General features: G+C 43.4%; 1 protein-coding gene across 2 annotated transcripts in view; it reads right to left on the bottom strand.

The window, feature by feature from the left end:
- hspa12a (heat shock protein 12A) overlaps positions 1–19,377 on the bottom strand; it is a 55,593-nt gene extending 36,216 nt beyond the window's left edge. Inside the window, exon 1 of one of the 2 annotated variants that reach the window (XM_079362993.1) lies at positions 18,517–19,377. In XM_079362993.1, coding sequence (XP_079219119.1) covers positions 18,517–18,559 — 43 coding nt within the window. In that variant the 5' untranslated portion in view covers positions 18,560–19,377. The remainder of the gene's footprint in view (positions 1–18,516) is intronic. The other variant, XM_079362992.1, reaches the window with a different exon arrangement.
- Between the last annotated feature and the right edge of the window lie 1,504 nt (positions 19,378–20,881).

Genomic DNA, 20,881 nt, shown 5'->3' on the forward strand with positions numbered 1-20,881 from the left:
CGTGACATTTGCAAGTCAGAAAACTATTGTTATTACTACTAAAGGAAGAAGACGTACTGAGAAGAGTGAGGCGGAAACGAAGCAGTCAGCGGAGACGGTGTCTCCCTGTTTTTCTGCAGGTGGACTTTCTTTACCATGTTCATCCTTCAGATCTGGCAGCGGTCTGTTATTCCGTGACTGAATAAGCTGTTATGTTAGCAGGCACGGCTTCCAGCTTAAAATGCCGCTGAACTTAAAAACTCACTGCGCCTTTGTGGACGACGCTGACGACATTCATCAACCTTTTACATCACGACTGTTCATCAGACAAACTGTACAAAAGGACGTTTTGTAAAGTTGGCCTCTTTCTGCTCTTCTTCTACAAAGTCCAGCTCTGCTTCATCTCAGTCTACAAACTGTATCTAGTTTAAATATTGAACTGTAACATGCTAATGAACTTGTTAATAAGCCCACATTAAATCTTGGGAGGTTTTTACAGACAATGGGCCGCCTGTTTGAGCAGACAGTGGTGTTGACTGACAGACTTGGATGAAACAGGGAGACAGATTCAAAGCAAAGGCACCAACTGTTACCTACAATGGCAGAAGAGGAGCCTCATTAAATTCACTGCAGCAAACTGAGACGCACAAACACAAAAAAAAAATAGACTATCAAAGAGCCACATTCATCAGGGCGACGGCAAAATGAGTTTGGGCAGAGAATGTCCTTTTTCTTCGACCAATCTGAGGTCCCATTCATTCATGCCACGCAGAGAGAAACCCCCGACCGACCCCCCCCCCCCCCACACTCCTGTCTGCCCCGGCTCACTGCATCCACTTGGCCATCGGCCCAGACACACAATGCAGAGAAACAGCCTGACAACAGCGGAGCCCCATACACACACGCAAGCGAAACCACATTCACAGCTCACACACACACACACACTTACATAATACATCATGTTGTTTCACAAACAATTAATACCTTTACATCATATCATTTCAACACCAAACCTTCCTTTCTGTTGGATTGAACGTCAACACTATACTAACACAAGTGTTTGAGGTAGAATATCAGCTTCTCAGGGCTGACAGCTTTAAGAATGACTAAGCTGGAATTTCTTCTCTCCAGACACCTGCAATGTCAAAGTGCTCAGTTTTGAAAAGACTCTCAAAACCAAGACATCTAGGAAACAATGTTTGAGATGCTTTGTTTTTGCACACAATGCTCTGTGATGCAATACTCGGTTTGACACAAAGTAAGCATTTCTGACAGGTTAAGCTGCATGTAATGCTATATCAGGTGGTGAAGATATTGTGAAATATTGTTGTTGAGAGAACCCCTGACTGCTCATCGTTCATTGTTTGATTGTATATCATCTTCCAGGAGATATCATATACAAGGACTGTCACGGTAGTTTAGAGGAAGACAAAGTGGATTTTAAATTGTACTGTATCTTCTCAGTGACCTGTGCCATTTTCAGAGCTCAGACCTCTCTCAACTGTTCCACAACCGACCGCTGCCTCAGGAGTGCAGAATATCAGCGTTCTAGGCAGGCTTTATCTGTACCTTGTACTTCGGCACCATTGCAAATGAGAGAAATTTAAAGAAATAAATGATGATGATGATGATGATGAAAAATCCTTCGATTCCAAAAAGTGACAACTTCTTCACAAAGCATGATGGGATACGAGGGTGTCACTAGAAGACTGTGAGTACTGTCTGCAGCACAAGTAGAAAAGAAAGCATCACGGCCATTATGGATGGAAAATTTTATCAATACAATATAATTGTCATGTTTGGGTTTGTTTGTGTCTCTTCCCCACGTGTGTGTGTTTTGTTTCCCTGTCTGTCATTCCCTCTGTGTCTCTAACTATCAATCAGTGTCCACAGGTGTGGCTCATCCAATCACCGGGTTACTTAAGCTGGCTTCTGCCAGGAGGCCAGCGCCAGATTATTGTTGTTCCATTGTGGTCAGTAGCTCTCTAGTGTTTTCAGTGCTCCAGTGATATTTCTTGTATAATTCCCTGTCGTGTTTATTAACCTCCGTGTTCTCTCTCCTCTTAGTGTTCCCAGTCCTGCGTTCCTGTCCCTGTCTCTGTCGTCGTCTTGTTCGTCTGATCTGGCTTCTTCACGCGTTCCTTGTACACCTCGTGTCACATAGTTTGTTGTTGCACATTTAGAGTCACTTAGATTTTCATGTACACATAGTTGATTGTCACATTTGATAACTTGTACACATTCTTCGAGTCACATAGTTTCATGTTACACATTAGTGTCACTTATATTTCTTGTATTCTTGATCACTCGTGTATAATAAATTGTTCCTTCGTTTTCATTTTCGGTTTCTGTCTTGTGCTCTTGGTTCTACATTATTCTAATCATAACAGAATAATCTGGCCAAAGACATGGAACCAGCCGAGTCAGAGATCGAAAATAATACGTTGCGTCACGCGATAGCCTCGCAGGGAATTATGCTCGGTCATCATGACCAGACTCTCCGGGGTCTTTCAGAATCACTCCACGTCATTTCCGCTAGCCTGAATCGCGTGGAAGATCAGCTGCTCACTGCCCAAGCAGCTCCGATTATGCCCTCTAACCCTGTGATTTCTACCCCCAGCACCACTCAGCCTCGTGAGCCCTTTGTCCCGGCACCCGAAAGGTTTTGTGGTAAACTTGGAGACTGTAAGTCTTTTTTATTCCAGTGCACTCTCGTGTTTGAAACGCAACCTCTTACATATGCCGCTGACAGAGCTAAGATTGCGTATGTTTTGGGTTTGCTCTCGGGCAGAGCACGGACATGGGGAACTGCGTTTTGGAACAACCCTGGTAATGATAATGTTCAGTTTAAGGTGTTTGCTGACATTATGACGTCTGTGTTTGACCACCCGGTTGCTAACAAGGATTCCGGTAACCGGCTACTCAGCCTACGGCAGGGAGCGCTCAGTGTTGCAGAGTACTCTATCGAGTTTCAAACTCTAGCCCTAGAGTTGGGTTGGGACGACCAGGCGCTACAGGGGATTTTTCTAAAGGGGTTGAGTGAGGCAGTTAAGGACGGGTTAGTGGGGCGTCTTGAAGTTAACTCGCTCCAGGAGTTAATAACCATGGCTATCCGCCTCGACAACCGCTTCCGGGAGAGGCAACGGGAGCGAAGCAGGGGTGTGTCTCGGGTAGCGGACCAGAGAGAGTTTTTGGGTCCACCCGTTGCGGTCGGGCAGCAGTCACCGTCATATCCTCTCAGTGCTAGGTCTCACACCGCAGCTCAGAGTGAGGAGCCCATGCAGTTGGGGCGAAATCGTTTGTCTCCGGCGGAGAGAAACAGACGTTTTTCTCTGAGGCTTTGCATTTACTGCGGGGAGGCGGGGCATCAGCTAAATCATTGTCCGGTTCGGTTAAACTGTCACGCTCACCAGTGACGGCAGGGGTGCTGGTGAGCAGGGCCGAAGTGATTAATTCCCCTCAGAAACGCCTCAACGTAGAGGCTAGTTTCCTTGTTAAAGGAAGACCTTTTACTATCCTTGCTTTGGTGGATTCGGGAGCGGACTCTAATTTCATTGACGTGGAATTAGTTAACCAAGCTAAGATCACGAGTCAGCCCATCTCGACACCTCTCAAGGTGGACGCTTTAAGTGGTCAGCTCATAGCCCGCATCGAGTCCGAGACTTCCCCGTTATTACTGACCGTTGCAGGGAACCACAGGGAGGAGATAATCTTCAATATCATGCCATCGTCTAACGCTCCCTTAGTTCTCGGTCTACCTTGGCTTCAACGTCATAACCCGGATATCGACTGGTCCATGGGTCGGATTACCGGGTGGAGTAATTTTTGTCACGCGCACTGTCTTACTGCGGCTAATCCTTCCTGTGATGTAGCTCCTCGTGTTTCCTCGGTATCGTCCGCGGAATTAGCTGCAGTACCTTCAGTTTACCACAGCCTGAGGGAAGTATTTAGTAAGGAGAAAGCCTTATCCTTACCCCCGCACAGACCCTATGACTGCGCCATTGATCTTTTTCCGGGTGCCCCCCTACCGTCAAGTCGTTTGTTTAACCTGTCTGGTCCCGAAAAGTCCTCTATGGAGAAATATATCACGGAGTCACTGAATTCCGGCATTATTCGGCCTTCGTCCTCACCACTTGGGGCAGGGTTTTTCTTTGTAGAGAAAAAAGACAAGTCTCTTCGTCCGTGCATTGATTTTAGGGGGTTGAACAATATTACTGTTAAAAATAAGTACCCATTACCCCTAATCAGTTCAGCCTTCGAGCCTCTACACGGAGCTACTGTTTTCACCAAGTTGGACCTGCGGAACGCTTATCATCTGGTTCGCATTCGAGAGGGGGACGAGTGGAAGACAGCGTTCAATACACCACTAGGACACTTTGAATACCTAGTGATGCCTTTCGGATTAACCAACGCCCCAGCCGTTTTCCAGGCTCTGATTAATGACATTCTCCGTGATTTTCTTAACCGTTCTGTGTTCGTTTATCTGGACGATATTTTGATATTTTCTAAGGACTTGGACGAGCACATCGTCATGGTGCAGAAGGTGCTCCAGAGACTCTTAGAGAACAGACTTTTCGTGAAAGCGGAGAAATGTGTGTTTCACGCTGACTCAGTTTCTTTCCTTGGCTACATCCTGGAGGGCGGACGGGTCAGGACGGACCCGGCGAAAGTGGAAGCAGTGTTGGAGTGGGAGACACCGACTACCAGGAAGCAGCTGCAGAGGTTCCTGGGCTTCGCGAACTTTTACCGGCGGTTTATCCGGAACTACAGCCAGGTAGTAGCGCCACTCACCAGGTTGACTTCTTCCAACGTGCCCTTTTCCTGGTCACCGGCGGCAGAAAAGGCGTTCGTGGACCTCAAAGAGAGGTTTTCATCAGCCCCGATCCTCGTGCAACCGGACCCCACAAGGCAGTTCATCGTGGAAGTGGATGCTTCGGACCTTGGGGTAGGAGCCGTTTTGTCCCAGAGGGATTCTAAGGATAATAAGGTGCATCCCTGTGCTTTTTTCTCCCGCAAGCTCTCTCCAGCCGAAAAGAACTACGACGTCGGCAACAAGGAGTTGTTGGCCGTGAAATTGGCTTTGGAGGAGTGGCGTCATTGGCTGGAGGGAGCGGAGATGCCGTTTGTGGTCTGGTCAGACCATAAAAATCTGTCGTACATCCAGACGGCCAAAAGACTGAACCCAAGGCAGGCCCGGTGGGCGCTGTTCTTCACCCGGTTCAGCTTCACGGTTACGTATCGACCAGGTAACAAGAATATTAAGCCAGACGCTCTCTCTAGAAGGTTTAGCAAAGAGAACGAGACTTCTAGTGCACCTGACACTATTTTGCCTCCCTCGTGCTTGGTAGCGTCTGTTACGTGGGAGATGGAGTCTCTAGTGAGAGAGGCCCAAAGGGATCACCCGGACCCCGGTGGTGGTCCAACTAACTGTTTATTTGTGCCTGATAGTGTTCGTTCCCAGGTTCTGCAATGGGGGCATTCCTCCAAATTCGTGTGCCACCCCGGAGTTGCTCGCACTACGGAGTTTATAAAAAGACACTTCTGGTGGCCTACTATGGGCGTGGACATCAAGGACTTTGTGTTAGCCTGTTCAGTCTGTGCTAGGGGCAAGGCTTCTCACCGGCCGCCAGCGGGGTTGCTGCATCCTCTTCCGGTGCCAGGACGTCCCTGGTCGCATGTCGCTCTGGACTTTGTCACGGGTCTCCCAGACTCGGAAGGTAACACTGTGGTAATGACTATTGTTGATCGCTTTTCTAAATCAGCACATTTTGTGGCGTTACCCAAACTGCCCTCTGCTGCCGAGACCGCGGATTTAATAACAATCCACGTGTTTCGGTTGCACGGCATTCCTATGGATATTGTTTCAGACAGAGGACCGCAGTTCACCTCACAGGTGTGGAGGGCGTTTGTTCGTGCTTTGGGAGCCACCGTCAGCCTGTCGTCTGGATATCATCCGCAGTCGAATGGTCAGACGGAGCGGGCCAACCAGGACTTGGAAGCCATGCTTCGCTGTGTGTGTGCTCAGAGACCACGCAGCTGGAGTCAGCATCTGGCGTGGGTAGAATACGCACACAATTCATTATCATCCTCGGCGACAGGTATGGCACCTTTCATGTGCGCTTTGGGATATGTACCTCCCCTGTTTCCCAGTCAGGAGGCGGAGATCGCGGTTCCTTCCGTCCAGAATCATCTGCGAAGGATTCGCAGGACCTGGAGGGAGGCCAGGTCGGCCTTACTTAGGACTAAGGAGCGGAATCGGAGTTTGGCCGACCGGCACAGAATTCAAGCGCCAAGTTATGCGCCGGGACAAAAAGTGTGGTTAAATGCTAAAGACATTCCTCTCAGTGTTGAGTCCAGAAAGTTGGCTCCCCGGTTCATTGGGCCTTATGAAATTGAAAGGGTCATAAATCCTTCCTCGGTCCGTCTCAGACTTCCCCCGGCTCTGAAAATTCATCCCACTTTTCATGTTTCCCAGGTCAAACCAGTGGTCACGAGTGTCTTGAGCCCTCCGGCCGTCGCCCCTCCACCCCCCCGGCTCATCGATGGTCATCCAGCGTTCACAGTCAACAAAGTCCTGGACGTTCGACGCAGAGGAAGGGGTTTCCAGTTCCTTGTGGACTGGGTGGGGTACGGACCGGAGGAGCGGAGCTGGATATCCAGAGCTCTTATTCTGGATCACTCGGTGATCAGAGACTTCTATAGACAGTTCCCCGATAAGCCTGGTAGACCGCCAGGTGGCAGTCGTTGAGGGGGGGGTACTGTCATGTTTGGGTTTGTTTGTGTCTCTTCCCCACGTGTGTGTGTTTTGTTTCCCTGTCTGTCATTCCCTCTGTGTCTCTAACTATCAATCAGTGTCCACAGGTGTGGCTCATCCAATCACCGGGTTACTTAAGCTGGCTTCTGCCAGGAGGCCAGCGCCAGATTATTGTTGTTCCATTGTGGTCAGTAGCTCTCTAGTGTTTTCAGTGCTCCAGTGATATTTCTTGTATAATTCCCTGTCGTGTTTATTAACCTCCGTGTTCTCTCTCCTCTTAGTGTTCCCAGTCCTGCGTTCCTGTCCCTGTCTCTGTCGTCGTCTTGTTCGTCTGATCTGGCTTCTTCACGCGTTCCTTGTACACCTCGTGTCACATAGTTTGTTGTTGCACATTTAGAGTCACTTAGATTTTCATGTACACATAGTTGATTGTCACATTTGATAACTTGTACACATTCTTCGAGTCACATAGTTTCATGTTACACATTAGTGTCACTTATATTTCTTGTATTCTTGATCACTCGTGTATAATAAATTGTTCCTTCGTTTTCATTTTCGGTTTCTGTCTTGTGCTCTTGGTTCTACATTATTCTAATCATAACAATAATTGTTCTATGACAACTGTTTTACCAAGTAATTGATGACAAAGATGGCAAAGATCTATGTAGTGGGTGAGCACATTACCAGTGCCGCTCAGCTAACTGAGTTACACTATTACATCCTATAACAATGTGTGTATTTTGATCCCGACCGACCGACAATGTTTTTTTCTTCGTTTTTTTTCCTCAGAATTGACCTTTTTGACCTCAGAATTTGCACACAGTTGCACGGTCTAATAATATGATTACTTTTAGTAAAAAAAAATTCATTTTTTAAAAGAAGTGTATAATTGGCTTCAGAGCACAGATTGAATTCTCTTCCAGGCACTTTCCAGAGATGACATCACCAGTGGAATCAAAAGCAGAGGGTCAGTAACAAGCCTGCAGCTGGTTATATAACACTTGCAGACTTTTATAAGGAAAAGGCAGAGAGACAACCCAGACAGTGCATTTTAATGGGGCACGCTCAAAGAAGCCAAACTACCCAAACCATCAAGCTAGGCAGCATTATGAATTTTAAAACATCTAAAAAAATACTGTAAATGTGTTTATATCTTGATTTGGCACGTTTCATCTCCTTATTATACTCTCTATCTCCACATTTACTGAACATGATTGCATCAAAGTAGTCAGACTAAGCAGGACTTTTACTGAAGCAGATTGGCCCCTCTCCCCCATTCCCCCGCTGGCCGACACGGCCTGCGCTCACACTGCTCCAAGACAAATGGGGCCTAAGCATGGTTACCTCTTCTACACAGAGTCGTAATACAGCACACGCATTTATGTTACTATGAAATATACTTAGTTTACAAGACATGCAGTCATGCACGGACGAGTTTGCGTCTGCAGTTTAGATAGCGACACAGAAAGCATGACAGCTACTTCACTGACTTTGAGGCTTATTTCGAGTCATTTGAATCAGATGCAGCCATCTTTAAATTAAAGCGTCCGCACATCGGAGAACAACACAGAGAACACGACAGCTACTTTGTGGCTTATTTTGGGTTATTTTAGTCAGACACAGCCATAACACAGCGTGTACCTGCGTGCTCCGCATGCTAGCTCCAAGAAAGTGAGCTGTCACACTGCAAAACAAACTTTACTTTAAAGTTTAACAAACGGAGTTTCGGGGTGAAGTGCTTAGGCACGGTGTGATCGCGACCTAAATGAGCCAAGTGGTTCTTTGTTATTTATAACAAAGAAACAAAGACGTCTTCAAAAAAAACCCACAATGAACCGAGCTGTCTGATAGAAAGAGCGGGTTCCTGCAGAGGGCAGAGCCTTTCGGTCACACTGAGGAAATGCTTTCAAACTCTGGGCTGAACAATGGTCTTCCTTCCTGCCTGTCTGTAATGGGAATACTGATAATAGGCAAAGATCTGCTCAAGCGCAGTCTCTGATAAACTGAAGGCACTTCTCCTAACCCTAAAGAGTCAAAAATAGAAATGTATTGTGTTGACATCTATGTTAACACATCATTATCCGTAGTAATATTCAACAACTACACACATCTGAATGAACAGATTGTTGTGACTAATGAGGCCAGATTCATTCCATTACATCAAACCCTTTTTATGTTTCAGATCTGATTCTTCAGTCTGTTTTTTTTTTTTGGGGGGGGGGGGGGGGGGGGTTGTGCAAATTTAATGAGCCTGTGAATAATTCAACATTGAACCTGGTGGTTTTGGTCTGCACGTCAGACTACCACAGGCTGTCTCTGGATCCCCAGTTAAAATGTACAATTCTTTTTGTTTCAAATGCTTTGGGATAGTTAGAGATCGGTTCTGTTTTAAAGCTAAAAGTGAGATCCAAAAATGCCAGGGGAACATTTGACAGAGTCAAATTCATCTCTCCAAACAGATGCTTCTAATGCTGAATCTATGACTTGCTCTGATCACAGTGCCATAGTAGATGAATGTACTTGATAGCATACTTTCTATATCCGTCTCATGATTCAGCTCATCACCGCCTTTTCTAAATATTAGAAGTCTGTCCTTTATTCACCTTACGGTCATGTCCATATTAACTTCACTAATCTCTCCTTCTTCAAACAGATAACTGCAAGAGTTGAAAATGAGGGGAGCTCACACCAATTGAACTTTTGATTCTCTCACTGCAAATTGCCACATAATCTGTGCGAACTGTGGTCTGTGAGCGCCACGCACTATGTTAGCGATTTCTGCTACTCTAGTCAATGCTCCTGTTTCCACTGATGTCCGTCTCCAGCACGCCAGCAGCACAACCACGCTCTGCTCAGATTCAAATACGCACCAGGTTTATTTATCATGGATCCTCGCTGCAAGCACACGTCAAGCTGAACAGAATGGATCCACCCAGACAGGAAATCAATCACGGAAATGCACACTATATAGACGGACTTCAGATTGTTTGTGCCATCGAGTTATCACCATCAAGTTAAAACGGGCGCCGAATGAACAAATCCTCCTCAGATAGACAAAGCAACATGTTATTTGAACGCGATCTTGTCATTCTTCTGTGGTTTTGTCAACCTGCGTGTTCAGAGGCTCACGGCTGCGCTCACACTTCAGAAATGGGCCTGGTGAGGGCGCTGGCTGTCAGATGGAGCAAAACAGTGTACTGATGGAATGCAATTAGCACAGATGATGTGGAAATGAGCAAAGAGGCAACACCTTTGCCATGCTGGACATGTGCCTGATAAATAAAGGCATAAAAAGACCCAACATATAGCTTTTAAAAAAGAAGAAAAACTTGGGGGAAAAAAACCTATCCATTACAAAGCTGTTTGCATCAGAATTTGAACATATGAACTCCCTGTTTGTTTTGTCTTACGCTGCAAACAAAGGTGATGTGAGAAAAACAATCACAAATCAGATAACCATCATCTTTTCTGTCGATCACAGCAGACATGATATTCACAGAAAGCTGATGTCCCTCAACGGAGGATTAAAAAAAACGTTTTTCAAACCCACTCAAGAAAAAGAGAGTTCAGATTTATCCAACAGATGTATTATCATTACAGTATTTGTAGCAATGAGTATATAGGAAAATTGTGGATGTGATGCACTCTTGAACAGCATGGAGATGCATTCGGATTTGAAGTGCTGATAAAAAGCAGTTTGTGTCAAACTTAGATTAGGAGCACAAAAGTAATATTGTGCCGACCTGAAAAATGGTCCAATCGCAGGCAAAAGTCTGTGATCTGATACGAACCTTGACATCTGTGGTTCTGTTGCGATACTAGTGGCGGCATTAAAGCCCCGTTTCCACCAAACTGTTCAGTTCAGTTTGTTTCGGTACGGCACACATTTTGTGGCGTGTCTATTGAGAAAGAAAGATGACCCGTGTCGTCCTACTGTTTGGTACCCTTCTGTTGGGGTGCCAAGAATATCGATCCGACCCTAAAAGGTGGAGCTTAAACACTGCCGTCTGTTGATTGGTCGAAAGAAGCCTTACTTCCTGTTTGACAGCAGCAAACACAACCCTGCTGTGTATAAATAGAGTCGATTGCTTTTTCGTCTGTATTTCTCCTCGCCGCACACAGCCTTCTCTAAAACAAAGCTGGATTGAGTTTTGTAATAAAGAGTCACATGTCAGTGACTAATTAGATGAATTGCTGGATGTCTTCCATCGTTGGTTTTGTTTGTGTTGCGTTTTTCTCCTTTTGTTGAATTTATTAGCAGGGTGTGTCACGCTGCTATGATGTTACTAGAGCTGCAGCTATCGAATATTTTAGTAATCGAGTATTCTATCGAATATCCCGGCGATTAATCGAGTAATCGAATAAATCATACTTTTGCTTAATTAAGGTTTAACTCATCTTGGGTCGTCCCTACAAACCTGCTTCTTTGCAGTTACCATAGTAACGCCTGCTTGTTACAACCAACCACCTCTGCTCCACAGCTGCTGACACTCACCATATTACTGACAGTCACCCAAATAAACTTTTGATTCACTGGTCAAGGCGGCAGGTAGATGAAAAATACAGGCCAAACACGTTTTAATGGCTGAAATAACAAATACTGTTTTGTGTAGCCTACACATCTGTTACAGTATTTAATTGAGAAAGCATTATGTTCTGTTGAATCAATCACAGAATCAATCATTATGTCAGATAAGGAAATTGAGAAACGTTAAATATATATTTGCTAAATTATTATTCCACAAACAAGTTCTGTCTTGATTTAGCTTTGAAGACATCAGACATTTCATATAATCAGCCTGTATATTGTTAAAAGTGTATCTCTGTCTGCTCCTGCAGCGCGTGCATTCAGCGCGCTCACAGACTACAGAGACCATAGACGCGTCTATGACAGAGACTGTGAGAGGACGTTGCTATCGTTACGTTAGCTGAGACTACAGAGACCAGAGACGCGTCTATGACAGAGACTGTGAGAGGACGCTGCTATCGTTATGTTAGCTGCAAACACGGAGAGAGTGAACGGAGAAAAGTCGACAGTTTGACCGGATCACGTGTTCCCGACTCGGTCGTATGGATCACGGATCAACTGTGTGCTGACTAAAAGTTAAAAGGGGCACGCCGCGCTCGCGTGTGCGCGCGTGTTGAAGTGTCTGTGTGTAAGAGAGAGGAGCAGGTAGCTGCAGCTACATTAAACGTGTTTTATACTCATACCAAAGTTTTGATGACGCAAAAAAAAAAAAAAAACTTAACGAAGCCTCGAGGCAGCGAAAATTCCTCGATGAATTTTTGTAATCGAGTTATTCGAGGAATCGTTTCAGCCCTAGATGTTACGTTATTAGGCAGCTGAGGTGGCCATGTAAGCTTCCAGCTTACATGGCCACCTACCGAACAGTGTAAATGGACTTGAGCTTGAAAAGACCTTTTCTAGTCTTCTGACTACTCAAAGCCCTTTTACACCACATGTCACAGCCATGTCATATCCATTCACACACTGACGGTTGGCTGGTAGCTATGTACAGTATATTGAGCATCAAGTAACTAGTCCCATTCACACACATTCATACGGCCTGGATGCAGCAGGTCTTGCCCAAGGACATAAGCTGGGGTTCAAACCCCCGACCTTCCGCTTGAGAGACGATGACTCCACCAACTGAGACACAGCCGCAACATGTCACGCTTGGCTGCAGAAACGCAAACAGGATCATTTCCGAAACAATATGCTGTGACAGAATTCTTTACAAGATGACTAGTTAAAAAAATCGGCATTGATTTGATTTTTTTTTTTTTTTTTTACTGTTGATCAAATAAAAGATATTTTTCCAATTACATATTTTGTTATCAAAGTTTTTTTTGAATAGTGTTAAAGTATTGTCCAGTGTATCCTCACACCCCTGGTTACATAGTAATAAAAGCATGTGGATTCAAAGTTTAAGATTGTGTGTCTGTGATATGCGGATGAGCTTCTCCACAATCACTAAAGAGTATGCAGCACTTTTACTAAAATATAAACTCTGTGATGATTTACATACTTGACATGCCACAGCCACATATGAAACCTATTACCATCTGGCTGAAAACCCCGCATGTTGTTTTAAACTCTCGGTGTGTGATGATGTGAGTATTCAGGATCAAATGAGTTTTCTGGTGAGAACGTTTTCAAAAGCCAAACCATGTCCCAAAACATCTGCAGATGGTAGAGCAATGTGTCAAAATACAGACTTCCTTCCAGTGTTTTCATTTTCAAATGAGCACAGTTTCCTCCCTCTCTCTCTCTTTACAGCTCCTATCTGATGGCCTGTGTAGCACCTCCCCCATCCTGTAACTCCCTCGACTCCACAGATCCTCACCTCCTACTCCACATGGCTCAGGTCTGCAACATGACACAATGCTGAAAAAGCCTCACATTTGGCCCAGACAACAAATCATTTAGGGAGTTGGACAATTACTTCATCGTTTTGAAGTTTGTTTTGGTTGGCGCTGACAGGCCACTAATTCAGAGGGGAGTTCAACCGGCAAGAGCATTTTTTTCCTTTTGTTTAATGCATCCCAGATCTAATACATCTAAAGTTCATGGAAGGCTTCTTTCTTAATTCTCAAAGGCTATTTTATTTAATTATTTTCCAAGTTCAAACAATAAATAACATTAAAAGGTTTGAAAATGGAATGATAGTAAAACTATCTGATGAAATCAATACAAACAACAACACAGAGCAACAGAGTCCAGTCAATAGTAGCGCTGGTGGAACATTAACTGTACATTAAAGCTGTAACTATAGTGTTTGTGCTGCTTGCTCCTCTTTGTGTACTTAAATCAACCACACTGATCTGTGGACATGCTGTCCTTTTATTTCTGTGCATAGACTAGCATGTAGGATGTTGCTACCGTTTGGTATTAGCTAACAGCACAAAGGTACTCCTGGAGGTGTCCAACTCTTTGCTTTTTATACTTGCAACTGGAACACATTTAACTGGGATGTGACGTCATTCCCAGCTCCGACTTCCCAATTCTGAGGTAAATGGAAAGTAGCATTACTACAGCATGAAGACATTTCCCCCCATTCTAACACGATAGTTAAACACAAAGAGAGTTGAGCAGAAAAGACTGTGCTGTATCGCATTTCACACATGCTACCTACCTATGCAATAACCAGAAATGTATCACCTCCCATTCAATGAAATGCAACTGTTCGACTCGCTGTCTCTCACACAGGGTTTGTGACTGAAAAATGACATCTTAGAGACGTTAATGGCCCGGGTGTTAAATCATCCAACCCCCTCAACACCTTGTCTGACACCCTCCCCCTAACTCAGACGATTCACAGACAGACGTCAACAACAGGCAAAGACCCTTTCATTTACCAAGCACAGTGAGGTAAATGAAGTCGCTTTGGCTTTTTCACACTCAGGCGGGATGTTTTAACTGCACAACAGTAGAGGGTGAGCTGAATGTTTATGTAACAAGTAGGCTCTAAATTTGAATTTTAAAATGATCTTTTGTGGGGATAAAATATCAATGCTTCACTCTAACTTGTTGCCATGACATCCAGAGTCGCAGATTTTGACTGTCCTACAAGTGGTTGCTAAAGTATGTCCAAGTATGCCGAAGAAAGGGCAACAATTTGAATCCCTATTTCCGCCAAGCGGTCCAGTTTGGATCAGTACAGCTAAAAAGATCTTGGCATGGCATTTCAGCGTCGAGGCCTGAGCTATGGTATGATCCTGCTAGTTGGCTAGCTGCTGAGTTCTGCGTTTGGAAAGTCTGAGAGCTGCAGTGCATTGTGGGGCAGTTTTAGTCTGACCAGTATGCTTCTGTTTCATGCTTTAAAATTGTGTTTGATTTCGTGTACATCCGGGTATTTTCACCATATACAAAATTGCATACTATGATCTCAAAACATACAACTTTGGTATGAAAGTATTAGGTTTCAAACACAGTCATACTCTACCAACCTGCCTTCATATACAACACATGATTTATGTACAGTATGAGGTTTGTATAGATACTTGCCTGACACTTGTTAAAACACTTGATTGCTCAATAATAACTGCTCATATTAAGAAATGCTCTTTATTGTAAGGGAATCAGCTGAGTGGTGTTACCACTGATGTCAATTTAAAGTGTTAACTTACTGCACTGCATTACACTGCAGTGTCTGGGCCACGAGGGATCAGACATGAACGGTCAATAAAGAGAAAAAGCTTTGTCAGCAAAGAGGCCCGCCTTACACCGAGGCCAGTGCTGACTTGAGAGCACCTTGGAAACTGATAACATAAGACACTATCCTTGTTCCCTGATATGTAAAGAGAATGCTTAGTCAGAGGGAATTCTGGCTTGTTATTTAAAAAGAAGAGGCTGCAGTTTGGCTCTGCCTTACCTGCACTTAGCAAAAGGTCGAAAACATGATTCAGCAGAAAGACATCTTATTTTGACGCCACACTCGTGAATTAAACATGTATAATGTTATGTGATTTTGCATGCATCATATAAGTGAGTATTCTTCGGACATTTTCACAAGTCTTTTTTTAAGAACTTAACAGGAAGGTGTGGAAGTTGTAGTTCTATGACAATAAGCACTGAACAACCAACGTTGGCACTGTTACTATGTGACATTGAAGATGACGCCCTGCAGTAATATTTCAGTTGAAAATGTAGAGAAGACAAATACTAAGACTAAAGATGCTTTCATGCATGTTTCCTGTCTAGATTTGAGTATTCTCTGCTGCCATGAAGCCACAAACTGGTCTTTATTGAAATCTTCATCATCAATCTCCAGTCTGGGCCATATTCGCCCATACACGGGACACTTGTGACCTCCAATCATCAACAACAGCTTGAACTTGACATAATGACATATGGTTAACACCAGTATTATCACAGGTCAAAGCAAAAGAACAATATGCACGCTGTAAACAGGATTTCAGGATGCAATAATCCTGAATGATTTTTCAGTATGACCTATCAACACTGCTGCTGCAAACTCAAATTAAGACTGCAGGTGCAATATTGTGTTGTAGGGGTGGAGGAAAAAATGATTTATGTCAAAATCGAGATTCTTAACTTCTTAGATTTGAAATAGAATCAAAACTTTGGTGTTTGTTTTTTTTTTGGGGGGGGGTCGCTGATCAGCCCTTACCTGCTAAGCGTGCTACCTGCTAACTCTTTAACTCAGTAGAATGAGTTAGAAATTCTGTCAGTCTCAAAGATGACTGGAGTAGAGCATACAGTATGTATTAATACTATACCTCTATTCAGCACCAGGTGAAAATCGATTTATTAACGTATTAAGTATGTCTAACTCTGCTTCAGAAGATGTCAATATAGCTCCTTATAGCTATACTTACTGAAACTATTAGACTTTCTCCAGGTTGGGCTTGCTAACAAGTTATCAAACTGCAAACTGGATATATGTCGACTGGAGAAAACAAAGACAACTTCTCAGTTCTTTACATTTCATACTACACTTTACTGGTTCTGAACTGGTGGGTTGGAACCCAAAAGTGAGTAGCAGATCTGTTTACAGTGGATTGTAAATGTGTGTCAGGAAAACAATATTTTTCAAAATGTCTATGAATCGCTTTTAAAACATATTCATTTGGTTCTATTACATTTTCTAAAATCTGAGGTTGAAACAGAACTTTTTTTTTTTTTTTTATAAATCAATGGTTGTGAAGTTTCTAAAAGTTGATTCAGTTTCTCATTTAAGATGTAAAGGGGGTGGTCTTAACACTATTGAGAACAGCTGCTCTAGCTTATGGTGATTTACAAAGGTAGATAACAACTCAATTCCTGCATTTAAATGTACCAAGTGAGATAAGAAGAAAACACATTTATTTGGCCCTCCGCATGTTTGTGGTCAGAGAGTTCAGACAGCAACATGTCAACATTAAGGATTCATAAACAAATGGCCTCTTTATCCATTGTTCTAAAGCTGCAGTGAAAATATAATAAAAACAATAATTAAATGGGCTGATTGCCCAAAAAAAGGGATTGTAGACATAATGGATTTATATATGTTGAAAAAAAAAGTTCCATTAAATCCTCACGCTTTATGACTGGACTGGCAAATGGTACTAGTAAAGCTCATTGTCACACATGATAATATTAGACAGGCTGTTATAGGGTCATTTATCATGATTATGCTGCATTCATGTTATATGGGAATAATCACAATCACTCAAGCTGTATTAGAATTAGTCTCTCTCATCATTTTGTTTATTCTCACAGACCAGTCTGAACCACAAAAAAGGTTAGAATGCCCTTGAGACTTTAATTTAATGGGCTTTTTTTGTTTTTTGTTTTTTTTTTGGGGGGGGGGGTTACAGGGAAGTATCTGAAGACAGAGGGTGTCAAAACAAGCAACTTCAGCAGATGACACCGTGCAGTGTGATAATCTCCTCATTTACATCATAAAGGTGTGCCTTCACATCTGCTAATTACATCCAGGCAACAGTATATCTCTCAGTATATATCTGCGCTGGTTAGGAAATCTTTCCAGTAAGACTTTATTGATCCATGAGTAACAAGTATACCTTTAAATAGCACTGCAGCAAAAGAAACCATTCTATCTTACAAAGTTTAAGTCGCACACAGTCTGGTATTTAGCTCTCATCCCTGTGGGACATCATCAGGGTGTAGTCTGTAGAGCACTCTTTCAGATGCATTGCATAACATTGGGGGGGGGGGGGGTTCAACAACGGCAAAGCTTCATGTTAAATTATCTACAAGCTTGTAATTATTGGAAGAAGTAGCTCCTGTTGGCCTAAATGAATGAATTGGCAGCATTAGCCCCACATTTCAGTGCGTAAAGTTGAGGCGCACAGTGCCCTCCACAGCATCACTTCAAAAAACAATCGTGAACTCTATACTCTAAAACCTGCCCAAACTAACATCAACTTTGTGTGTAAAGTGCACGCAGAATGTTTAAGTATGACTAGACTAAATTATAACAAATAGTGAGAAGGAATTAATTCATTTCTGGGACTTTGGAAGAGCGAGCAATGATAAAATACAAAAAAATGCCAATGGAGTTCGTCTGACTGAGATATTGTACGTCATACCTGAGAGAAGAAAGCGGTCAGGGTAAACTTATCTCTTGCCTCAGCAGAAATGAACGTAAAGGAAATGTGTGACACTGTTTTAAAAACACATCTTAGATTACAACCCAAGCCTGGCTGCCACCAGCATCGCCGTGTATGCGGGTGGGAATGAACACTGCGTTACCTGAGGCCCTGGTGCAGCACACTTTTTTTTTTTGCTGCATTGAGTCACAACTCCGGTGGGACGGGGCCACGTGACCAAACTCTGCACCGTTATGGAGGATCGAACTGGGCACTACATGTTCCCAGCAAACAAACAAAAAACAACCTCACACATCGACGCTAACCTCGCAGTCTGAAATAAAAAATAAAACCAGCGTGATAAACTTTGACGAGCCGCCATGTTCGTGTGCAGAGAGCTGCTCTGTGCAGGGCGGTAGGCGAGGTCCTGCACACTGCGGCTGCCCTTGGAAAAGCCACAGCTCTGCTTCAGAGACCATGCAGCCTCCTTCAGCAGCATGTGAGGTGGCAGACACGCTCTGTATCGATATTTAGCACCGAACATGTTTGATTGAACCGCATTTCCCTTTACCGCAAGTCTCAGAAATCTTACTACAGTGCACGCGAACGTCCAAAAAAAACGACCACACCGAGATGGGCTGTGTACGTGCGCGTGCATACATTGATGTCAAAAATGACTAGTGCTTAAAACTATAGAAAACTGTTTAACATTTGAGCGTATTTACCTGATATTATCTTCTCTGTCGCCGTTTCTTTCTCAGTCATCATTTCCCGCAGTTTCACCTCCTCCCTTGCCTTCTCTCCGATACAGCTACACCAAGCAATTTTCCTGGATTACTGAGGTTACCGGGCCAAAGAAGAAGAAAACATCAACAAAACAGCCTCCACGCTTCTTCTTTCGGTGTCTCTCTCAACTTTTACTTCGTGTCACCGCTTCCTGCTGAATGAAAGAGCGGTTAAATACGCACAGACATGGGATCCGGAGGATTTTGAAGAAGGCAAATGTGGGGGGGACACGAGCCTCAACAGAGAGGATGTTGGACCCCAGACTGCTGCTGCTGCTGCTGCTTCTCAGTCCGCCCCTCCCAATCACATTCACGGCTGTCCTGGCCAGGAATGCTGCTGCAGCCCATTCTGCTTCAGAACTGCTCAGGACAGCCGGGAGAGGTCACGTACTGTAGCATTACCCCTATCAGCGAGAAATGAAGGTGTCCAGGTTTCCAAATGCCCATATCTATTGGACACACTTCATTAATACTTACCAAGTAAGCTATTCGAAAATTGGTGGAAAATACATTGTAATGTTATTATTCATATAATATGACCAGGGGATCACTTTTAGAGCCACAGCTTTGTTACAGAAATTGAGGTGAAATGTAATGAGGATATAATATTGTCACTGAGACTTATATCACATATTTTGAAAAAGGAAGTTGTATACTGGGCCAAGCGTGGTTTCAGTGTCTTCACAGGGGCGTAACAAAAAATGTAAACCTACATGGTCATCCTATTGGGCCTCTCCTTAGATTCATGACTACCTAATAGCCCTCTGTCTAGAGCTGTTTTCACATGTGCATTAACATTTCAGAAGGATCCATATAAACCTCCAGAGTTGTTTTTTTGTATTTCCCTGTCGGATGAAGAGGTGGTCTCAGAAAGCAGGACATGATGTAAAAAGAAGAGACTATCTATACAAAGTTCATTTATAATGGGGTTTTTTTTGTTTTGTTAAACATTTGGTCCATGTTTGCCTTTATTATCCAAGACATCTGAAAAGAGACAGAAAATGTTAGGAGGAGATTTGAGGACAGCATGAGGCAAAGGACGACTGCTGTGACGAGGACTATAGCCTCACATGGGCATGCCACATAACGTAACGTAACATAACATTGACAATAAGCAACGTAACTGAACGGATTGACAGACAAGCGAAATGTTTGTTGAGAGGCTTAAAACCCTCCTCAGCTCCAGTCGTAAGGTTGACTGGGAGTTAGGGTGAGATTGCATTTCCAGCATTGCGTCCACTATTGATTGGATTACAAAGCCCCCCCTGCAGCAGAAGACGGGGGACATAATTCAGGCGTCATCCATTAAAATTTACAGCCTGTGCTGCAAGCCAATCAATACAAAGACTTTGGCGGTGGCGTGTATTATATGCCTTCATATAATACAGTCCTGGGGAACAGTAGCTTCACACATACTGGACCTGTATGAAACGGAGAAAGCAACTAAACTGTTAGTTGAAAAGGTAGTGGGCCATGAAAAGTGCAAATGTCAAAGTAACTGGAATTCAATAAATGTCATTGGGACATTGTGTACATGCTCACATGTAAATTACTTAATGTGTGTGCGTATTATTCTCAAAGGTTAGAAATAAACATCAAGATTAGTCACAGGTTGACTTGTAGAGTATCAAGGTTAAGGTTTGCCATGTGAACAGAAGGATGCATATGAGAAGGTAATCTTTGTGATATATTTCAATGGATTTGGTCTAAATGCTGTATGCACGCCTCATTCTGGTTTCTCAACAATTGAAGTTAATCGATATAAGAAAAGTTAATGAAATCAATCATATTCCCCTTCCACCCAGAAATGAAAACCTATATTGTTGTGGGAATTTCTGTTGATTGACCATTTGCTACTTTGCTTGCTTGGTGTTATGTTGCTTGAATTAACAGTTCCTGTTAAATGTAATGAATTACTTTGTAAAAGAAGTGTTGATGTGTCATTTGGTAGTTCATGATATTGAAAAAAAATAGTTCAAATGGTTTGAATGATGTCACTTCTTTGCATGAAATATTCACTGAATTTAACTAAGTACATGGGATTTTCAATTCTATTTAGCTAAAACCATGTCATGTCTCCAACCTTGAATAACTCCAGCTAGGGAAAATTCAACAAAGACGTGGTTACAGATAAGAAAATATCAGTTTGTGCGTTAACCTAACTTTTTCAGCATTCTAGCAGACAACCTCAAAGATGTACTCTTGTGAAAATTCTCACACGGTGACCCTGATATGTCAGGAATGTTTAAAAGAAAACAGCATGGACTTTTTTGGGGGAAAAAACCCTGATATTATTCCAGGTGTA

Source organism: Symphodus melops, assembly GCF_947650265.1.
Source record: "Symphodus melops genome assembly, chromosome: 15".
Taxonomy (NCBI): Eukaryota; Metazoa; Chordata; class Actinopteri; order Labriformes; family Labridae; genus Symphodus; species Symphodus melops.